This window comes from Protopterus annectens, chromosome 8.part1 (assembly GCF_019279795.1).
Source record: "Protopterus annectens isolate FY-2018-M chromosome 8.part1, PAN1.0, whole genome shotgun sequence".
In the NCBI taxonomy this organism is placed as follows: Eukaryota; Metazoa; Chordata; order Ceratodontiformes; family Protopteridae; genus Protopterus; species Protopterus annectens.
The window spans coordinates 535,518,269-535,538,677 of NC_056742.1; the positions used below are offsets into that span (position 1 = coordinate 535,518,269).

General features: G+C 42.8%; 1 protein-coding gene across 1 annotated transcript in view; it reads right to left on the reverse strand.

Moving 5' to 3' along the window:
- Positions 1-20,409, reverse strand: part of EDC4 (enhancer of mRNA decapping 4) — a 2,017,057-nt gene that overhangs the window by 619,929 nt on the left and 1,376,719 nt on the right. The window contains exon 18 of the mRNA XM_044082055.1: positions 5,252-5,712. Coding sequence (XP_043937990.1) covers positions 5,252-5,712 — 461 coding nt within the window. The remainder of the gene's footprint in view (positions 1-5,251; positions 5,713-20,409) is intronic.

Below are 20,409 nucleotides of genomic sequence, written 5' to 3' on the forward strand. Positions count from 1 at the left end.
TGTAAAATTAACACAAAATCAGACAAGCACTTTACCTGTCATGCTGTTCCTATATATTATAACTATTTACTCATCACTACTGTAAAATGAACACAAAATCAAACAAGTACTTTACCTGTCTGTCATGCTGTTCCTACATATTATAACTATTTACTCATCACTCCTGTAAAATTAACACAAAATCAAACAAGTACTTCACCTATCTGTCATGCTGTTCCTACACATAACTACTTACTCATCACTACTGTAAAATTAACACAAAATCAAACAAGTACTTTACCTGTCTGTCATGCTGTTCCTACATATTATAACTATTTACTCATCACTCCTGTAAAATAAACACAAAATCACACAAGTACTTTACCTATCTGTCATGCTGTTCCTACATATTATAACTATTTACTCATCACTACTGTAAAATTAACACAAAATCACACAAATACTTTACCCATCTGTCATGCTGTTCCTACATATTATAACTATTTACTCATCACTCCTGTAAAATTAACACAAAATCAAACAAGTACTTTACTTGTCTGTCATGCTGTTCCTACATATTATAACTATTTACTCATCACTACTGTAAAATTAACACAAAATCAAACAAGTACTTCACCTATCTGTCATGGTGTTCCTACATATAACTACTTACTCATCACTACTGTAAAATTAACACAAAATCAAACAAGTACTTCACCTGTTTGTCATGCTGTTCCTACATATTATAACTATTTACTCATCACTACTGTAAAATTAACACAAAATCACACAAGCACTTTACCTGTCATGCTGTTCCTACATATTATAACTATTTACTCATCACTACTGTAAAATTAACACAAAATCACACAAGCACTTTACCTGTCATGCTGTTCCTACATAGTATGACTATTTTCTCATCACTCCTGTAAAATTAACACAAAATCAAACAAGTACTTTACCTGTCATGCTGTTCCTACATATTATAACTATTTACTCATCACTACTGTAAAATGAACACAAAATCGCACAAGTACTTTATCTATCTGTCATGCTGTTCCTACATATTATAACTATTTACCCATCAATACTGTAAAATTAACACAAACAAGTACTTTACCTGTCTGTCATGCTGTTCCTACATATTATAACTATTTACTCATCATGCCTGTAAAATTAACACAAAATCACACAAGTACTTTACTCATCACTGCTGTAAAATTAACACAAAATCACACAAGTACTTTACCTATCTGTCATGCTGTTCCTACATATTATAACTATTTACTCATAACTACTGTAAAATTAAAATAAAATCAAACAAGTACTTTACCTGTCTGTCATGCTGTTCCTACATATTATAATTATTTACTCATCACTCCTGTAAAATTAACACAAAATCAAAGTACTTTACCTGTCATGCTGTTCCTATATATTATAACTATTTTCTCATCACTCCTGTAAAATTAACAGAAAATCAAACAAGTATTTTACCTATCTGTCATGCTGTTCTTACATTATATAACTATTTACTCATCACTCCTGTAAAATTAACACAAAATCAAACAAGTACTTTACCTATCTGTCATGCTGTTCCTATATATTATAACTATTAACTCATCACTCCTGTAAAATTAACACAAAATCAAACAAGTACTTTACCTGTCTGTCATGCTGTTCCTACATATTATAACTATTTACTCATCACTACTGTAAAATTAACACAAAAATCAAACAAGTACTTTACCTATCTGTCATGCTGTTCTTACATATTATAACTATTTACTCATCACTACTGTAAAATTAACACAAAATAAAACAAGTACTTTACCTATCTGTCATGCTGTTCCTACATATTATAACTATTTACTCATCACTCCTTAGCTTCATAGGTTCATACTAGGCTATCTGCCCTAGGGCATTTATAAGCCTAGCCAGAGTGTGTTTGGCTTTCGCCACCCCTTGGAATGAGGATAGTGTGCCCATTTAGGGTTTAGTTTACTGCACCTCTGTCTAGCAGTGACACAGAGATGACCCCCGTGGTAAACCTACGATCTCCCATCCACTCGTCAAGACTTCTCTTGAAGACAGTCAGTGAGGGGCTCTGCCTAACATGGACTGTGATTCTGTTCCAGAGTGATGGGAGCCTCTGGGTTATGAATCTGTCCCTCCAGCACGTCCTATTTATTTCTGTGTTGAGGTTCAAATCACTCGCTCTTGTGGCTCTGGTGGATTTGGATTTTCTGAGGTGGAGCATGTCCATTAATTCCGGATTGGACATGGCCTTGTACGTCAGGCATAGATCGCCGCTGAGTAGGTGGTATGCGACTGAATAGAGCTGGAGTTTCTTTAGCCGGGCAGCATATGGCATATGTTTGAGACCCTTGATCCTCTTGGTGAGGTACTTTTGGGGTCTTTCTAACCGCTGCAGGTGTCAGGTAAGGTACATCCCAAATGGGGCAAGGGAGGAGTAAAGGGGCACAATGACCGCTCGATCTAGATGTGAATCCTTTCATGATAAGGTGGGCAATATAGAAGGTCTTTCTAACCACTTTGGCAATGTGAGTGTCAAAAGAGAGGTTACTGTCAACTTGGGTCCCTAGGTCCCTGATTACTTCTTCAGTACTTAATGGGTTACCACCTATGTGGTAATTTGTGGGTAATTTGTTCTTCCCAAAGGGTATGACTATACATTTTTTGGCGTTTAGTTTAAGGCCATGGCTCTGGCACCAGTTATCCGTTTCTATGAGACCTTTTTGAAGGATGCTTGTGTCCGCTGGAGAATCAATTATGGCGCCCAGTTTGCAGTCATCTGCGAACTTGGTCAGCCATAATCCTCCTATGTTAGCTTGCACCTCAGAAAAATAAATGCCGAACAAGAGAGGTCCCAGGACCGAGCCCTGTGGGATGCCACTTGTGACTGGTTTAGAGTCTGACATGGCTCCAGCAATTCTGACCTTGTGGGCTCTGTCCTTGAGCCAGTTTGCAACCCATCTTATGACATAGGGGTTTACATTTAAGCTGGTGAGCTTGTCTATGATGCCCGAGTGGGGTATTGTGTCGAAGGCTTTTGCAAGGTCAAGGTAGGCTGTGTGAACTGCCTTACCCTCATCAATGGCCTTAGTGACTTTTTCAAAGAAGTCGACCAGGTTCAAGAAGCAGGATCTGCCATTGACAAAGCCGAATTGGGTAGGATCCAATGTCTGTAGGTCCCCAATGTCTTTGTTTATGAGTTCCATAATGATCCTCTCCATAGCTTTGCAGACCAGGCTCGTCAAGCTTATGGGGCGGTAATTTCCAGGGTACGTAGAGGCACCTCCTTTGTGGAGTGGGACCACTGTTGCTGTACGCCATTCTTTGGGTACATATCCTGTAGTAAGGCTAAGATTAAACAGCAGCCTTATGTGCGGGTTTAGTTCGTCTTGGAGTTCATGTATCACGCAACCCGGGACACCGTCTGGTCCCATTGATGCTGTGTTTTTAGCTTTGGAGAGGGCAGCTCTCACCTGGGCATCTGAGATGTCAGGGAGGCAACACTATGCTGGGAAAGATATTTGTCCTTTTGGGGGAGAGGGGGGGAGAAATTTGCACTGAACCTGTCTGCCAGTATGTTGGCAATGTCTGTGGGTTCAGTGTATTTTTTGTCATTTTGGACTAATTCTGAGCATATCTGGGAGTGTCCACCCAGGTTTCTAACGTAACTAAAGAAGGCCTTGTGATTGTCTTTAGTGTCTTGTGCAATTCTTTTCTCAAAGTTGGCCTTGAATGATTTTATGAGTGATCGTAGTTTTTTGCTAGTACTGATTAGAGATGCCTTCCCTTTTAGGGATTTTGCTCTATCATGTAGTAGCTTCCTCCTTCTGTTGTATATCTTATTGATGGCTGGGGTCCACCAGTCACGACGCCTGCCTTTGGGGGAATGGGTCTTGGTTTTATTTGGGATTGCATGATCCATGCATTCTTGAAGGTGTCCATAGAATGCGTTTATATAAGATTCAGCGGAGTGGGCTGTGGTTTCCACTGGCCCTGGAGCCTTGAAGGATACCACTCCAGTCTTAAGAAGTGTGACGTCAGCTTTTGAGAAATTCTTCACTGTGGTCTTCTGTGCTGGGGATGGGGGTGGGATGTGGATTTCCATTGAGATTAATTTATGGTCTGATCTCACCAATGAGGGGTATACTTCCGGTGTGGAGCATTGTGTCCCCATGTTTGTGATGATCAGGTCTAATATGTTATCCCCTCTTGTGGGAGTGGTGACTAGTTGTTCCATAGCATTTGAGTTTATGAATTCTAGGAACCTTTGGGCTAGGGTGTTGGGGCTTGAGTAATGCTCCCAGTCTATGTTTGGGTAGTTGAAGTCTCCCAATATGATGGTGTTTGGAGAGACATTCATATTCTCCAGTGTCTTTAGGAAGGCTGAGTGGGGTTCCTGAGTTTGAGAGGGTGGTCTGTAGCATGCTACAAACTGTAGAGCAGTTTTGCCTATGGTTAGTTGCACATGGATGGTTTCCGATGCTTCGTGCATTGGCACTAACCTGGAGGTGTGGGTATCTTTGATGAATATGGATACTCCCCCTCCTTTTCTATCACTGCACAGACATCGATGTTCTCCATACTGAGGAGGGCTTCGAGAGCGTGCATCTTGAGGTTTAGACTTCTGGTGTTGAGCAGCATTACCCTTAGTTTTTTTCCACTTGTGTTATCTAGGGAGGTGGGTTTGTCTTTTGAGCCTTGCCTAAAAAAGGCGCTATGGGGGTGGCAAGAGCCTTAGCCAATATCCGGAAGCCCAGGGGTGACAGGTGCAAGCCGTTTACTCCTGTAAAATTAACACAATATCACACAAGTACTTTACCTATCTGTCATGCTGTTCCTACATATTATAACTACTTACTCATCACTACTGTAAAATTAACACAAAATCACACAAGTACTTTACCTGTCTGTCATGCTGTTCCTATACATTATAACTATTTACTCATCACTCCTGTAAAATTAACACAAAATCACGCAAGTACTTTACCTATCTGTCATGCTGTTCCTACATATTATAACTATTTACTCATCACTACTGTAAAATTAACACAAAATCACACAAGTACTTTACCTATCTGTCATACTGTTCCTACATATTATAACTATTTACTCATCACGACTGTAAAATTAACACAAAATCACACAAGTACTTTACCTATTTGTCATACTGTTCCTACATATTTTAACTATTTACTCATCACTCCTGTAAAATTAACACAAAATCACACAAGTACTTTACCTATCTGTCATGCTGTTCCTGGTTTCTCTGGTAATGTCTGGAGCTGCAGGCCATGGCTGACTTGCGGTGTTGTCTGATACAGAGTTTTCCTGAGATAACACAGTGTCCAGTAATGAAGAGGTCAATCGGTCTGGCTCAGTTGGTGCCATGTCCAGAGAGTGATGGTTATGTTCAGTGTTATGATGGCTTCTTGGGGACAATAAATGTAGAGCAGAGGCTGCAGAGGCCATACTATCAGCAAGGTGAGCAGGTTCCAAAGCCTCTGTAGCATGTCCAGAAGATGTAGAGGCAAAACTACGTTGAAGGGTCTCAGATGCTATCTCTGGGATGTCCTGAGACATTGCTGTGGATGCAGAAGAGATGACATCTGGTGACCGCTCTCGAGTAGGTGAAGCCTGAGGCACGACAAGAGAATCAGCTGGCTGAAGTTCCAAAGGCATAATAGCACTGCTAGAAGTAATCTGCACGGAAAGTTAAATTTTTAGGATAATTTCTTAGCTACAAAAAGGTTTTCATTCAAAAGCTTTATACATGTAAACATTTTTATGACAAAAATGACTGCTGTTTTATCAGTCTCTCTCTCAATAGGTCTAGCTAAGTGAAGAAATCTCAAAACATATACACACTTTTTTACTCCACCAGCACGTAGTCTGACAGAACCTGTTAAATGGGGAAAAAAATGCTATTCTGGTGTTTTTATATAACTTCCTTACCTCCTCCTGTCTCAGCCAATTTTAGTGCAACCTAAAGACATACACTTATTACTCTTGTTATGTCAGAATAACGACTTCAAGCACCACAATCCACTTTTTCCTGCAGTCAAAAGCAGTGCCATTTCACAAACTTTCAACTATGAAAAAAGGTTATACACACAGCGGCCATAAACAATACATTCTCACCTTTATTACTTAACCTGTAAGGGTACCTTCCTAGATGGAGCCTTAACTGAGTACATCCTCACCAGTTAGAATATGGCACATTTTTCTACAAAATTCCACACACAGAGATGTCTACGTGTCCACACTAACACATAGCCTGATGTAACAAGCAAGCTACACACTACATAGTCATATACATCCCAAGAGCTCCGCATTTTCCGCCATGCCACAAATAAAACCTTTATGTAAATCAAGAAATGATGCAGATTTATCATCATATAAAAACATATACATGCCTGACTTAAAAGAAACTCAGCTTCTGGGAAAAGAAACACTTGTTCACAGGGGGATGAAGGTGGGTGTTCCTCACCAATCAATGAGGCTCTATTCCTACAGTAACTAATAAGGTAAGAATCTATCTGCAGATCTGAAGGCAAGGACTTCCTGACTGAAATGAATCCCAAGTAGCAACACCAAGGAGGAAGGACAACTCTACAAGCACAAAGTTTATGCAAGTTGAGTTCTGGAGCACCGACCTCCCAAGCATGACCTAACATGCCCTGAGCCAAGTATGAAACAATAATATTTGCTTTGAAGACATATGTATGTGGTGCAAATGTCTGCAACAAAAACATTCTTGATGCAAGCCCTGGAAGCATATCTCCTCTACTGGGGTGAACTGCAACTAAAGGATTTGACAGCAGATTCTAAACCACCTAAATGATAAAGCACAACGCAGGGAGTAAACGACATGGAAGATGTTGGAATGGCAACCATAAGCACTCTCTTCACTGCAGCACAAGTGAGGCGAGTAACTGGTCCATGTTTAGACTCTTATCTGGTTCAACTAACACCCAAGTTGATGGCAGCTGTCAAAGACAGGAAGGGCTACTTCCAACAGCAAACACCACCTGTACATTGATGGAATGAGTTTAGGGAAACCTATAAAACCACCTTCATGAGGAAACTGAGTCTGACGTGCCATACACTCCCAACCTTGTGAAAGACTAGATACGTTCTGTTTGCATAAAGGCCTGAAGCTCCAAAGTATGCCACACAGGAGCGATGGCCACTAGGAAAATTGTCACGTCAATTAGACTTCTCTGGCTGAGGCTAGCACAACAACCGCTAACTGCTTCCTTACGAGCGCAAGACAGCTTGCTAACATCAGTGTCTTGTCCCCTTGTCAGGTAGCACGAGCTGAGCTGTCTAAAACACAAGTTTGGACACAAAGCCCTTCAGAGCTTTCATGCCAACAGATAGGAGGAGGCTAAGTCCTGAGAGGACATTGCTAGGAACAAATGTTCATACCCACGAATAAAAAACACACCAAAAACAAGGGGAGATAGGGTCTATATCAAATGATCGAAGTTTCAAAATTTCAAATCTGATATGGTCGACACCATATGATCGAAGTCTTGAAACTTCAAATTTTTTAACAGAGATCTCCGCACAGCGGGGAAAGGGAAGATTTCCCTTTTCTACACTGTAGTGTGATCTTGGAGTTGGTATATTTAAGTAGTGGGGGGTGCAGGGGAGCTTGCCCCCCCTGCTTCGAGTGTTTAAATGGTTTGTTTTTGTAGGCTGTTGTGTTTTATTACATTTTCGATGTTTCAAAACTTCGATTATGGTGTTGACCATATCAAATTTGAAACTTCGATAATGTAATATAGACCTGGGAGAAGACAGAGGGAGGGAACAGCTGATATGAAGGATGCCTTTTAGAAATTGCTTAACTTCAAATCTAGAGATCACAGGGGGATTCTGTGGCAGAGGGTCAGAAATTGCAGACAAATGAGCTTTCACTGAAGACTACACTAGGCTAGCATGTAGCAGTTTATACAGGTAGGAAAGAATCAAAAGACCCTCACTGAAAAGGGATCCTGATGATGTGTAAGACACCAATTAGAAAACCTCTTCCACTTGGACATGCATGACTTTCTTGGCCTACCACAGGACCCTAAGCACATTCTCTGACAACTGGTGTTGGAAAGAAATCAAAATTCTATCACCCAAAGTGTCCACTGAAGAGCGGAGATGTGAGGGTGGAAGACAGATCCACCGTCTTGTGTGAGGAGGTGCATGTAGTGAGCTAACTTGTGATGATTGCCCCGGCCAGATGGAATAAGAGAGGGAAACAGTGCTGTCTGGTCCAAAAGGAAGTCAACAACAAGATTTTTGGAGTGTCCTTCTTGATCTTGTGAAGAAGAAGAAGGGGAGTAAAGGCATACAGGAAATAGTTGTGAAAAATTCTACTATAGCTATAGATTTCCTCCTCTTCTATGTTGCAGTATTCTTTACGTGAGGGATCCTCAGGCAAGGGCGACCGACGTCCAGCCAGTATACAAGAGCTTTTAAACACGGCTAGTACGGGGGACGTCGCACATATGACTTAGGAGCACATCAGCCTTAAAAGTGCCATCCACATGTATAATCCTCAGAATTGAATGCTCCAGGAGGAATGCCAGTCCAAGGAAAGGAGGAGATTATTGGACATCTGGAAACAAAAGCAGGCACCAGCAGGAAGGAGGGAGGGACAGAATACTGCAACATAGAATAGAAGGACATCTATATTATGGTAAGATTTTACACAACTAATCTATGTCCTTCTATTCTAATGTTTCAGTATTCTTTACATGAGGGAGAGTACCAAAGCTTAGGAAGAAACCTGGGAGAAGGAAGGACCAGAAGAGCTCTCTAGAAAGCTATGAAAAATGGCTCTAGCAAAGTCAGCTCTAGATCTGGAGATGCCATCCAACTTGCAATGCTTGGTGAAGGTATGTACTCAAGTCCATGTAGCTGCTTCTAGAATGGTATTATTATCCAAACCCTTAATGAAAGCACCCAAAGAAGTCACAGCCGTAGTAGAATGAGCCTTAACATGAAAAGGGAAGCTCTTCCCCATGGAAGACATAACAAAAAGAAATAGCCTTCGAAATCCAAGAGGAAATAGTCTGCTTGGAAACAGGCAATCCAAGAGTCCTGGGATAAAATAAATAAAAAGCTGTTCAGATTTCCTGATAGCTTAGTTTTAACCAAATAAAATCTGAGTTGTTTATGCACATCCAAGGTGTGTAAAATCCTCTCACTAGAGGATTGTGGAGAGGGACAAAAGGTAGTCAAATGAACAGATTGGTTACGAGACAACTCATTCACAACCATGAGCATAAAAGAAGGGTTAGTACGCAAAGAGAGCCTGTCCTTATGGTAAATCAGAAAAGGTTGGGAAGCCATTAAAGCTTCAGGCTCAGATACCCCACCCTTCTGACAGAAGTCAAAGCTAGTACAGAACAGTTTTCCAAGTACAGTGTTGCAAAGAAGCTGTAGCTGCAGGCTCAAATAGAGCTACATAAATGGCACTACAGTCAGCTTCCCCAGAAAAAAGTTCAAATCCCAAGGAGGAGGAACAGGTTTCTTGGGAGGTCTAATGTGAAGACACCTTTGAGAAAGAGTCTAACCTCCAACGTAGAAGCCAAAGGGGAAGACAAAGGCAGACAGGCAGAAATGGCTGACAAATGGACTTTCACCAAGGAATAAGCCAAACCATCACTGAGCAACTCCCACAAGCATGAAAGAACCAAATGGAACATCCACGGACAGTGGATCCAGCTTATGTAAATGACACCAGACAGATAACCTCTTCCATTTAGATAAGTAGGATTTCTTAGTATTGTTTTTTTGTACCCTAAGCATGTCCTCAAAAATGTGCCTGAAAGGAATCAGAAGCCTACCATCCACAAAGTCAGATGCAGAGTTGACAGATGTGGATGGATAACAGATCCTTTGTTCTGTGCGAGAAGGTCCACCCTGTGAGGTAACTTGTGATGACTGCCCTTGGCTAAATGAAGCATTGGGAACTAATGCTGTCTTGGCCAAAATGGGGTCACCAGCAAGATTTTTGGTTTGTCCTGTTGAATCTTGAATAGGACTTTCTGAATGAGAGGAAAGGGGAAAATGCATAACGAAGCATTCCCTTCCATGAAACTGATAGGGTGTCCACCTCCCAAACCAAAGGACCTACGACTCTGGCACAAAAAGAGGAAACTGTCTGTTCAGGGGGAGGCAAACACATCTACTTGAAGAGTACTTCACTGGTGGACAATGTCCAGAAACACATCCCTGTAAATCATCCATTCATGGGATTGAGTCATGGACCTGCTCAGAAAGTCTGCCACACAGTTCTGACTGGAAGACATATAACTGCCTGAAGAGTCACCTGGTGCTGAACTGACAGTTCCCATGCCATGAGATATAACCTGCACAGAAAGAAGAGGGAGAAGCCACACAGTTCTGACTGGAAGACATACAACTGCCTGAAGAGTCACCTGGTACTGACCTGCCAGTTCCCACGCCATGAGATATAACCTGCACAGAAAGAAGAGGGAGAAGCCACACAGTTCGGACTGGAAGACATATAACTGCCTGAAGAGTCACCTGGTACTGACCTGCCAGTTACCACACCATGAGATATAACCTGCACAGAAAGAAGAGGGAGAAGCCACACAACTGCCTGAAGAGTCACCTGGTACTGACCTGCCAGTTCCCACGCCATGAGATATAACCTGCACAGAAAGAAGAGGGAGAAGCCACACAGTTCTGACTGGAAGACATATAACTGCCTGAAGAGTCACCTGGTACTGACCTGCCAGTTCCCACGCCATGAGATATAACCTGCACAGAAAGAAGAGGGAGAAGACCTTGGAAGAAGAAAATGAGAGACTGAACTTTTGGAGGAGGCAGAGATGCCAGTATAAGATTTGCTTGCAACCTGCAGCTCAGAAAGATGTGGTCCTGTTGGGGGGGGCATTTTGAAATTTGTGAACCCCAACCTTAGCAGAAAAGAAGTACTGAACTGTAGATTTTATTCCACGAGATCTGGACACTAAGCTGGAAAGAGAAGATCATCCAGCTAAGGGTAAACCTGGATGTCCTGAAGTCTGCAGTAAGCAATTCCAGGAGCAAAGCACTTGGTGAATACCCTTTGGGCAACTGAAAGACCAAAGGGCAAAGCTGAGAAATGATATTACAAGGAAGCAATAGACAAACGTAAAAGTTTCCTGTAAAGGGGATGAATGGGAATGTGAAGATAAGCATGCTTGATGTACAGACAGGCCATGTAAGTCTGAGGAAGAATAAGAGGATACAAGGTTTGGAAGGACAGCACGCTGAAGGTAGGAACCTTCAGTGTTTATGTGAAAAAGTTCCAGAACACGTCTCCAAGGGCTGTCTTTTCTGGGTACAAGATACATCCTGGAGTAAAACCCTCTTCTTCTGAGGGGCAGAGAAATGTCTTGAATCGTTCCCTAATGTAGCAACTCCTGAAGTACCTCTGGAAATAGATACAGTTGGTTGTGAGGTCATTGTAGAATGTCCATGAATGGAGGAAATGTTTTCCAGACCATGAAGTACTCTTCTTTGATAATAGAAAGAACTCTCGAGTCTTGAGTAACAGTTTCCCAAACTGAAAGAGACAGGGAAAGATGCAGAGAAAAAGGATTAAGACTGAAGTAAGTGTGGCAGTCACAGACTACTTGGCTTGTCTGGAAAGGAACTGGCTAAGAGGGTTTACATTGTGGAGCTCTCTTACTGTCTTGTTTTTAGAAGTGGGAAGGCGAGCTTGTCTCCTCTGAAATTTAGGAACAGACAAAACAAAGATATGTTTCCTTGCCTTTCTCTTGCAAAGATTTAAACAAACCTGCAGCTGCAACCTCAAACAAAGCACTATTATCTAAAGGAGCATACATTAATTTGCTTTGATGTCATCTGGAAGTAGCTGAAGCCTCAACCAGGAATACCTCCTAAGAAGAGAACCACATGCAGCTGCCTAGGAATACCTCATAAGAAAAGAACCAGATGCAGCTGTCCAGGAATACCACCTAAGAAGAGAACCAGATGCAGCTGCCCAGGAATACCTCCTAAAAACAGAACCAGATGCAGCTCCCCAGGAATATCTCCTAAGAACAGAACCAGATGCAGCTGTCCAGGAATACCACCTAAGAAGAGAACCAGATACAGCTGCCCAGGAATACCTCCTAAGAACAGAACCAGATACAGCTGCCCAAGAAGATGCTTCGGCTTCATCATAGCTGCATTTAATGGAGTGGCAGGCTACCCAAGAAGAAGCTCCTAAAAGAGACATCACCTGAGTTTTAACATCACAGTCAAGAAGGTTGAGTGGGTTGAGAAAGAAGAGCTAAAGCATATCTGGTCTGATGGGTTTGGTAATTTATAGCATGGAAAGCTAAGGTGACAGAAGTATAGACCTTTTCCCTTATTCTTTCCACAGTCTTGCTCTTATCACAAGAGAAAAGCTTGGTGTATGACAATAGTCTGGAAATTTTGTCAGAAGCAGTGGAAACCACCGCGGGATCTGCTGAAGGACATCTGTAAAGAAATTTATACTCGTCTGGCACCTTATAAAACCTATCAGGCATTTTGGAGGTAGGGGCCTGTGAGTCTGGGGCCTTAGATGCTAAAGAAAATGCAGCCAAAAAGACCGGTAAGACTGGAGGTACAGCAGAATGGGAAGGAGACTCCATTTGTAAAAGATCAAAACAACTTTTCTGCAGCTCAGAAACCTGACAGCAGTCCCAGTTAAAAAATTCCCTCATTTTAGCTAAGGTTTCCCCAAGGTGATTTCTTCTACTGGAGAATCTGGGCCATTAGACTCTTCCTCAGGGGAAGCATATTAAAGGGAGGGTGGAATATGAGTGGAATAGGCCAAGGATTCATCCTCAGATGAGCCCTTGTCCTCAGATGATGCCAGTTCCCTAACTTTCTTGAGTGAGAAAGTTGTTAAAGAGAAACAGGATCAGCTGAAGGAGTCTTAAGAGCCATGACTGCATTAAGCAAGCCTTGAGAAAAAGTGTCCCGATCAGATTGTAGAGTCTTGGGTGTAGAAATGTGCTTGGTTTTCTGCTTCTTTTTTAACCACAAATCTGCTTGATGAAAGATGGAGGGACCTGACATATGCATACACTCAGTAACAGTAGTTGGAATATCCTCCCTAACTAGAATCTGAGGGACACCCCCAGGGCCTTTTGAAATAACGAGCCTTGGTTCCCCCTGACCGTCCGATGAGAATGTTTGCATTGCCTCCATGGGTGTCCCTAAGGCTAATTCCTTGATGCATCTGATGCGGTACCCACCAAGGAACCCCAGCCAACCTCCGGACAGATCTCTGGGATTTCATCAACCTCGAGAGAGAGAGACATCAGAGGTAGGAGATGCAGCTGAAGAATCAGGCACCTTGTTTGCCTTCATCTTCAACACAGACTCGACAGGATGCCCAGTTGTACCCTCCATAACGTACCTAGCTAAACGCCTCAGTAGCTGATTTTCTAAGTAAATATTTAGGGATGAAAGATGGCTGCATAAGGTCTTAGGGACGACGGCTTTGCAAATACAGCCAGATGTGTGGTCGAGCGTAGACCCCAAACAAAACAGATACAGGTCGTGAGTATTCTGATATGGAATCAGGCACTTGTATTTCCTGGATGACAAGGAACCCACACAACAAAAAGCAGTAGTAAGAGAAAAATTAAAACCCCAATGGGGCACTTATCTGAAAACTGGACCAGGAGCAAATGATTTGGATGAACAGATCCGACGATCGAAGGAGGAGTTCGGACTATGGCAGAGAAGTTCAGAGGACTGTATGTCCAGATGTTGATTTTATTGTCAACGCACTCCTAAGCCATATGTGTGACATCCCACGAACTAGCAGTACTTAAAAGCTCTTGTGCACTGGCCAGACCTCGGGTAGCCCTTAGCGGAGTATCTGTCAGGTAAAGAATACTGCAACATTACAACAGAAGGACATTATGCCCTTCCAAGAGAAAAAGATCGCATCCACTTTCCAAGCCAAAGGACTTTGGACTCTGGAACAGAAATGAGGGAGTTGCCTGTTCAGAAGGGAGGCAAAAAGATCCACTTGAGGAATATCCCACTGATGAGCTTTGTCAAGAAACATCTCTGTGAAGCATCCATTCCCGAGGGTTTTGTCCTGAACCTTCTGCGAAAATATGCCACAATGCTGCACTCTGAAGATACGTAGACTGTTTGTAGGGTCATCTGCACAGTGATGGCTATTTTCCAAGCCTGAAGGGCTAACCCAGAAAGAAGGTAAGAACTTGTGCCCTCCCTTGCTTGGGATGTACCACATGACTGCGGTGTGGTCTGTTAAAAAAACTTCAAAGGACCTGGGCACTCACAGCAAGTGGAAAGCTTGAAGAACCAGAAAGATGACCCTCATTTCCTTGATGTTGATGTGATCTGCCATCCGTTGTGGGGACCAAAGGCCCTGAGCTTTCAGGGTGCCTGAAGTGGCACCCACCCCAGCTCTGAGGCGTTCATGAAGAGTTCATTGTACGGCTAAGGAGGTTGGAAGGGAACACCCTGACAGAGGGATATTTACTGAATCCACCAATGAAGTTCCAGTTTGAGACAAGGGAGCAGAAGAACCAGACTGTCTACTAGGCGGCAGAGTTGAAGCCACAATGATCTGAGATACCACTGAAATGTACTCGTACAAAGCCTGGGGATGGCAGAGTTCATGAATCCCAAAGCCCTAAGAAACTCCCTGGACAGAATATAGGACAGGGGAAGCAAGGAAAGAAAATAATTCATGCAAGACAGAACCTTGGTGGCAGGAAGACAGATTAGCATTGGAACAGGTTGGATCTTGCAGCATAGAAAAATGCGGTCCTGAGATGGAGTCAGCATTGACTTTTGAAGGTTGACTGTGAACCCCAGGCTGTGCAACAGAAGCTGGATAAAATGAACGTCCTGCACTAGCCTAGTGGGAGATTTGGGCCTGAAACAAGAGGTCATCTAGATAGGGAAAGATATGAATGCCCCAGGGCCTGGAAAATGTGACCACTAGAGCTAGGCATCTGGTAAATACCCTTGGGGTCAGACATCAGTGGAAAGGGTGGAAAAGCATACAGAAACATTCCTGTCCAAGGAAAAGAAAATGCACCTGTCTTCCAGGCATTCTTGCATTTAGCTCTGGAGCAGAATTTTGCCAGTTGATTGTTCAGAGAGGAGGCAAGAAGGTGTATTTGAGGAACTCTCCACAGACGATCAAATGCTGGAAGACCACCTGACTTAGTTTCCATTCATGAGGGTCTAATTTTGTGCTGCTCAGCTTAACTGCCACACAATTTTGCTCTGGCAGAATATAGGATGCCTGTAGAGTGAGACTGCACTATAAAGCAACATTCTATGCTAACCTGGCTAATCTGCATAGAGGGTAAAATCTATGCCCCCTTGCTTGTTTATATACCACATCCCTGTGATATCATCTGCAATAACTTAAATAGGTCCTGCGCACCAGTTGTGGTTCAGAGAGATGAGTGCCTTGATAAGGACAAACATTTCTTTCATGCTTATGTGGCTGCGTCTGTCTTTGTTGCCTCAGATGCCTTGCACTTTTATCCCGTGACACTGCTCTCCAAGTAAAGTATTAGGTGGCTGTGGTGAATGAATGTTCTGGAGCATGAGGAGAGAAGGGGGACAAGGATTCAGGGATATTTAATGTTGCCACTAAGTGATTTCTCTTCTCACAAATGGAAGAACCAGAATCTGAAAAGATAACTGGTGTTGGTGTTTGGACCAAAGAGACGTTAGATACCATTCTATATTTCTGATATGGAGACTTGCCACAGGTAGCATGAGAATCCCAGATAACACAACACCCAAAATACTAAGGTATCACCTCAAAGTGACCAAACTCTGAGTGGAAAACCTCTGAAATAGAGCTAAATGTAGATCAATTCTTTCCTGTGTAAGAAAAACAGTTTGTACGGCGGTGTCTAGCAGACAACTCAGGAACACACTGTTGTAGGATACAGTCAAAAAATAATTTTGAATGTTCTCTTGGAATCCCAGCCTGCACAGCAGATCACTCGCCCAAGTGAGAGATTCCTGAGAGTTTGAAAAAGATTCTGCAGAGATAAGCAAGATGTCTAAATATGGAAAAATGTAATGGGCTAAAGACAAGCGCTGGACACTTGTTTCTTGGTAAAACTAGACAATGCTAAAGTTAAAATCCCTTGGAAAACTTGGAAGAGAAATGAAAACTCTTGACAGGTTTCCTTTATCAGCTTACATCCCTGTTCACACCTTATGATAACCTCTGCAGCAGATTGTCCGAAAACTAAATCTATACCAAAGGAGAATTTAAAAATCTCATTTTTTTATATCTTTGCATCTTCTGGGTGGTTCTGAGAATGCAGCCAGACAAATCTCCTTAACACAGTACCAGTGGCAACAGCCCTTGATGTAGCATTTAAAGTCAAACACACTTTAAACAACGAGTGCTGACCAGAGAAATGGAAGAAACTAAACCACACAAAGCAGATTTTTTTCTCAAAGAGGGAACGGCATTTAAAAACATACCTCGTACTTTCACAATTAGAATAAAATTCAACAAATGAGCCTGACAAATTAAAAATTCTAAAAATTAAAGTTGTAGAAGCAAACACTTTCCCCCAAATATATCCACTGTTTCACCATCCTTGTCAAAAGGAAAAGAATTAAAATTAACAAAATGCTTAGCAGCAGGTCTGGGATGAGTGAATAAAAATTTGAAAGACTGAGGAACTGTGTACACTTTATTTGCTGGCTCCCTATTGAAATGTAGGCACTCATGATGCCGAATGATGACAAGTCAAAAAGACGTACTACAACAGAGGAGCAAATCATGAATATTGCTCTACTCATTTAAACTTCTTTTTTGCCGGGGGTCAGGGAGGGGGGGGGGCAAGACTCCCTGCACCCCCTGATGTGGGAGGAAAGTGTGCCACACCTCCTGAACTTATATAAACCAACTCCAATACTGCCATAGCTTAAAGAAAAAGGGAATATTCTAAAACAATGGCCATATCAGATACATGTCCTTTTTTTTTTTTTTTGTGGCTATTCAGTCTCGGTGTTTCAGGACTCGCTCTAGCTGGTCCCAACATTTCAAATAGTTACATTATCTGCTTTCACAGGTGCAACAGGCTGACAAATGCATCCTACAACACTGACAACACTCAGGGACAGGACGGGGGACCACAGGCTGTGACAAACACATCCCCCAATGATGGCAGCACTGGGGGGATGGCAGGAGGGACCACAGGCTGTGACAAACGCATCCTTCAAAGCTGGCAGCACTGGGGGATGGGAGGATGGACCACAGGTTTGTGACAAATGCATCCTACAACACTGGCAGCACTGGGGGATGGGAGGAGGGACCACAGGCTGTGACAAATGCATCCTACAATGCTGAGAGCACTGGGAGATGGGAAGAGGGACCACTGGCTGTGACAAATGGATCATATAATGCTGACAACACTCAGGGATGGGAGGAGGGACCACAGGCTGTGACAAACACATCCGCCTATGCTAACAGCACTTGGGGATGGGAGGAGGGACCACAGGCTGTGACAAGCATATCCTCCTACGCTGACAGCACTGGAGAGAGGGGAGGAGGGACCTCAGGCTGTGACAAATGCATCCTACTACTATGCTGAGAGCACTGGGGGATGGGAGGAGGGACCACAGGCTGTGACAAATGGGTCATACAATGCTGACAACACAAAGGGATGGGAGGAGGGACCACAGGCTGTGACAAACACATCCACCTATGCTGAGAGCACTGGAGGGAGGGGAGGAGGGACCACAGGCTGTGATAAATGCATCCTTCTATGCTGACAGCACTGGAGGGAGGGGAGGAGGGACCACAGGCTGTGACAAACGCATCCTACAAGGCTGACAGCAATGGGGGATGGGAGGGGGACCACAGGCTGTGACAAAGATCCTCCAATGCTGACAGCTCTGGGGGATGGGAGGAGGTATGACAAACACATCCTCCAATAATGACAGCACTGGGGGATGGGAGGATGGACCACAGGCTGTGACAAACGCATCCTTCATTGCTGACAGCATTAGTGGATGGGAGAAGGGACCACAGGCAGTGACAAATGCATCCTTCAATGCTGGCAGCACTGGGGGATGGGAGGAGGGACCACAGGCTGTGATAAACACATCTTCCTATGCTGACAGCACTGGAGGGAGGGGAGGAGGGACAACAGGCTGCGACAAATACATCTTACAATGCTGACAGCACTGGGGGATGGGAGGATGGACCACAGGCTGTGACAAATGCATCTTTCAATGCTGACAGCACTGGGGGATGGTGGCGGGACCACAGGCTGTGACAAATGCATCCTTCAATGCTGGCAGCACTGGGGATGGGAGAAGGGAACACAGGCTGTGATAAATGCATACCGCAATGCTGACAGCACTGGGAGATGGGAAGAGGTTGTGGGAATTCCCATTGTAACAGCTCACATTACTGTTGGAAGGACTGAGAAGTCTGTATGTTCTAACACTGAAAACACTGACTCATCCTGGAAAAAGTCAAGGAAAATGAGAATCCTTGACAGGGAGAATCGGACAACATACCCTCCTCAGACTCAATCAGAATTCTGAGGAGAAAAGCATGTTTCAGTCCCTTCACAATCTCCAAACGGTTCAACATCTTGAACCTCCTCAGGAGAAGAGCAATCTCTTTTACAAGAAACCACCTTATAAGAGGCGTCTACAGCCTGTACAAGACCTTGAGCCAAACTCAATAAATAACTCCCGTCAAAAGAAATTTGTTCAGGAGTAGAGACATCTTTGGTTTTAAGTTTATTTCTGACAGGAATTTCTGAAGAAAAAGACATAAAATTGTCAGCTACAGCTACTCCAAGTATGGGCACTACATTCTTCTGAGTAGGCAGAGGCACACTCCCTGCCTCTTCTCCCAACCACAACACAAGTGGTTTTCTCCACTGCCCAATAAGTGAATCCCAACAACCACATAGGATGTAGCTAACCAGTCCATGATGGCTGTTTGGACTACACCAGAAGGATCCAAAGAAAAAGATGAGCGGTGTGAGAAATCAGCTTTGGCCACAGCAGTGCCATCCACCTCTGGCTGAGGCACAATACCAGCCACTGTGGAGACGACTGTTTAGAAATCTTTGTCTTTTGATGGGTGAAGAAGGCCCAACCAAGGGACCTATAGTTTGTTCCATGGTCAAGTAAAAAATGGTGCTTCTTTCCAGGGAAAAGTTAACAGCAGAAGTCAGTAAAATTAAAAAATGGTTAAAACTTATTCCCAGTAAAAACACACACCTTCACACACTTCCCCAGCCCCAAAAAGTAGAATTGGCACAATTTCTAAGCTGAGAAAGTAGTTTTAAACTTAAACAACTTTCATACTGTCATGTAAAAAAGCACAATCCTGTTTAAAAGTACACAGAAGTCAAGAGACAATTAATAAAAACTCTTTTTTCCTATTTCAAAAGTACTTTCTAAACTTAGAAAGTAATTTCAAATAACAAAAAATGAATGTGGAAAGTTTTCCCTAAAGAGAACTTATCTGCTCAGAAAAAGAACAGAACTGGCAAAACATCAATCCTCGCAGGACCACAAAGGAGCACTCTTCTCAATGGCAAGAAAGCTCTGAAAGGTTTGGTGCCCAAACCGGACTTTTAGTCAGCTCAGCTCAAGTTAACAGTTTGGGTGAGTGAAAGGTGTCCTGAAACTTTAGAAACTGACCGGATGTTATATCCTATGCAGAATATAACCCACACACCTACGGTTACTGTCACAGTGATCAATGTGATGAACATCAACATATCACACTTAACACTTACAATCTTACAATCCCAAACAAATTTTCAGTTATTTGTTACTGTAACAGTTTCTCCACTGGTTGAAAAAAAATAAGCCTGACTTGCATATTAAATTAAAGGGACTAGTTGCTGAACCAATTCATATGTGATGCAGAGTTAACTGGTATACCTTTACTTTATATCCTGAAATTGTCTCAAAATATTCCACAAGACCAAGATATCCTTTTCTGGATTTATGAAGCACAAAACAATAGCATCTGTGAATAAAGCTAATGTTTTTTTTTATTACCATTCCAGTTACATCCTTGAATTTGTGAGCCCCTAGTTTTTTTGTTAATGACTCTACATATAAAACAAATAAAGGGAAAAGAGGACATCCATGCCTTGTTCCTCTGTTCAAACATAGGTTGTCAGAAATGAACTGTCCCAACTTAATCCTTGCCTGTGAGGCTTCATAAGTCCTCCTTAGTAACCTAATTTTCCAAACACTGCCACTGCCACTGCCATATTCAAAAATCCCAACAGACTCTATAGAAAGCACTACATCAAGACCATCTATTACAGCAGCATTTTCTTACATTCTGCTTCCTTCTGAATCACTACTCTA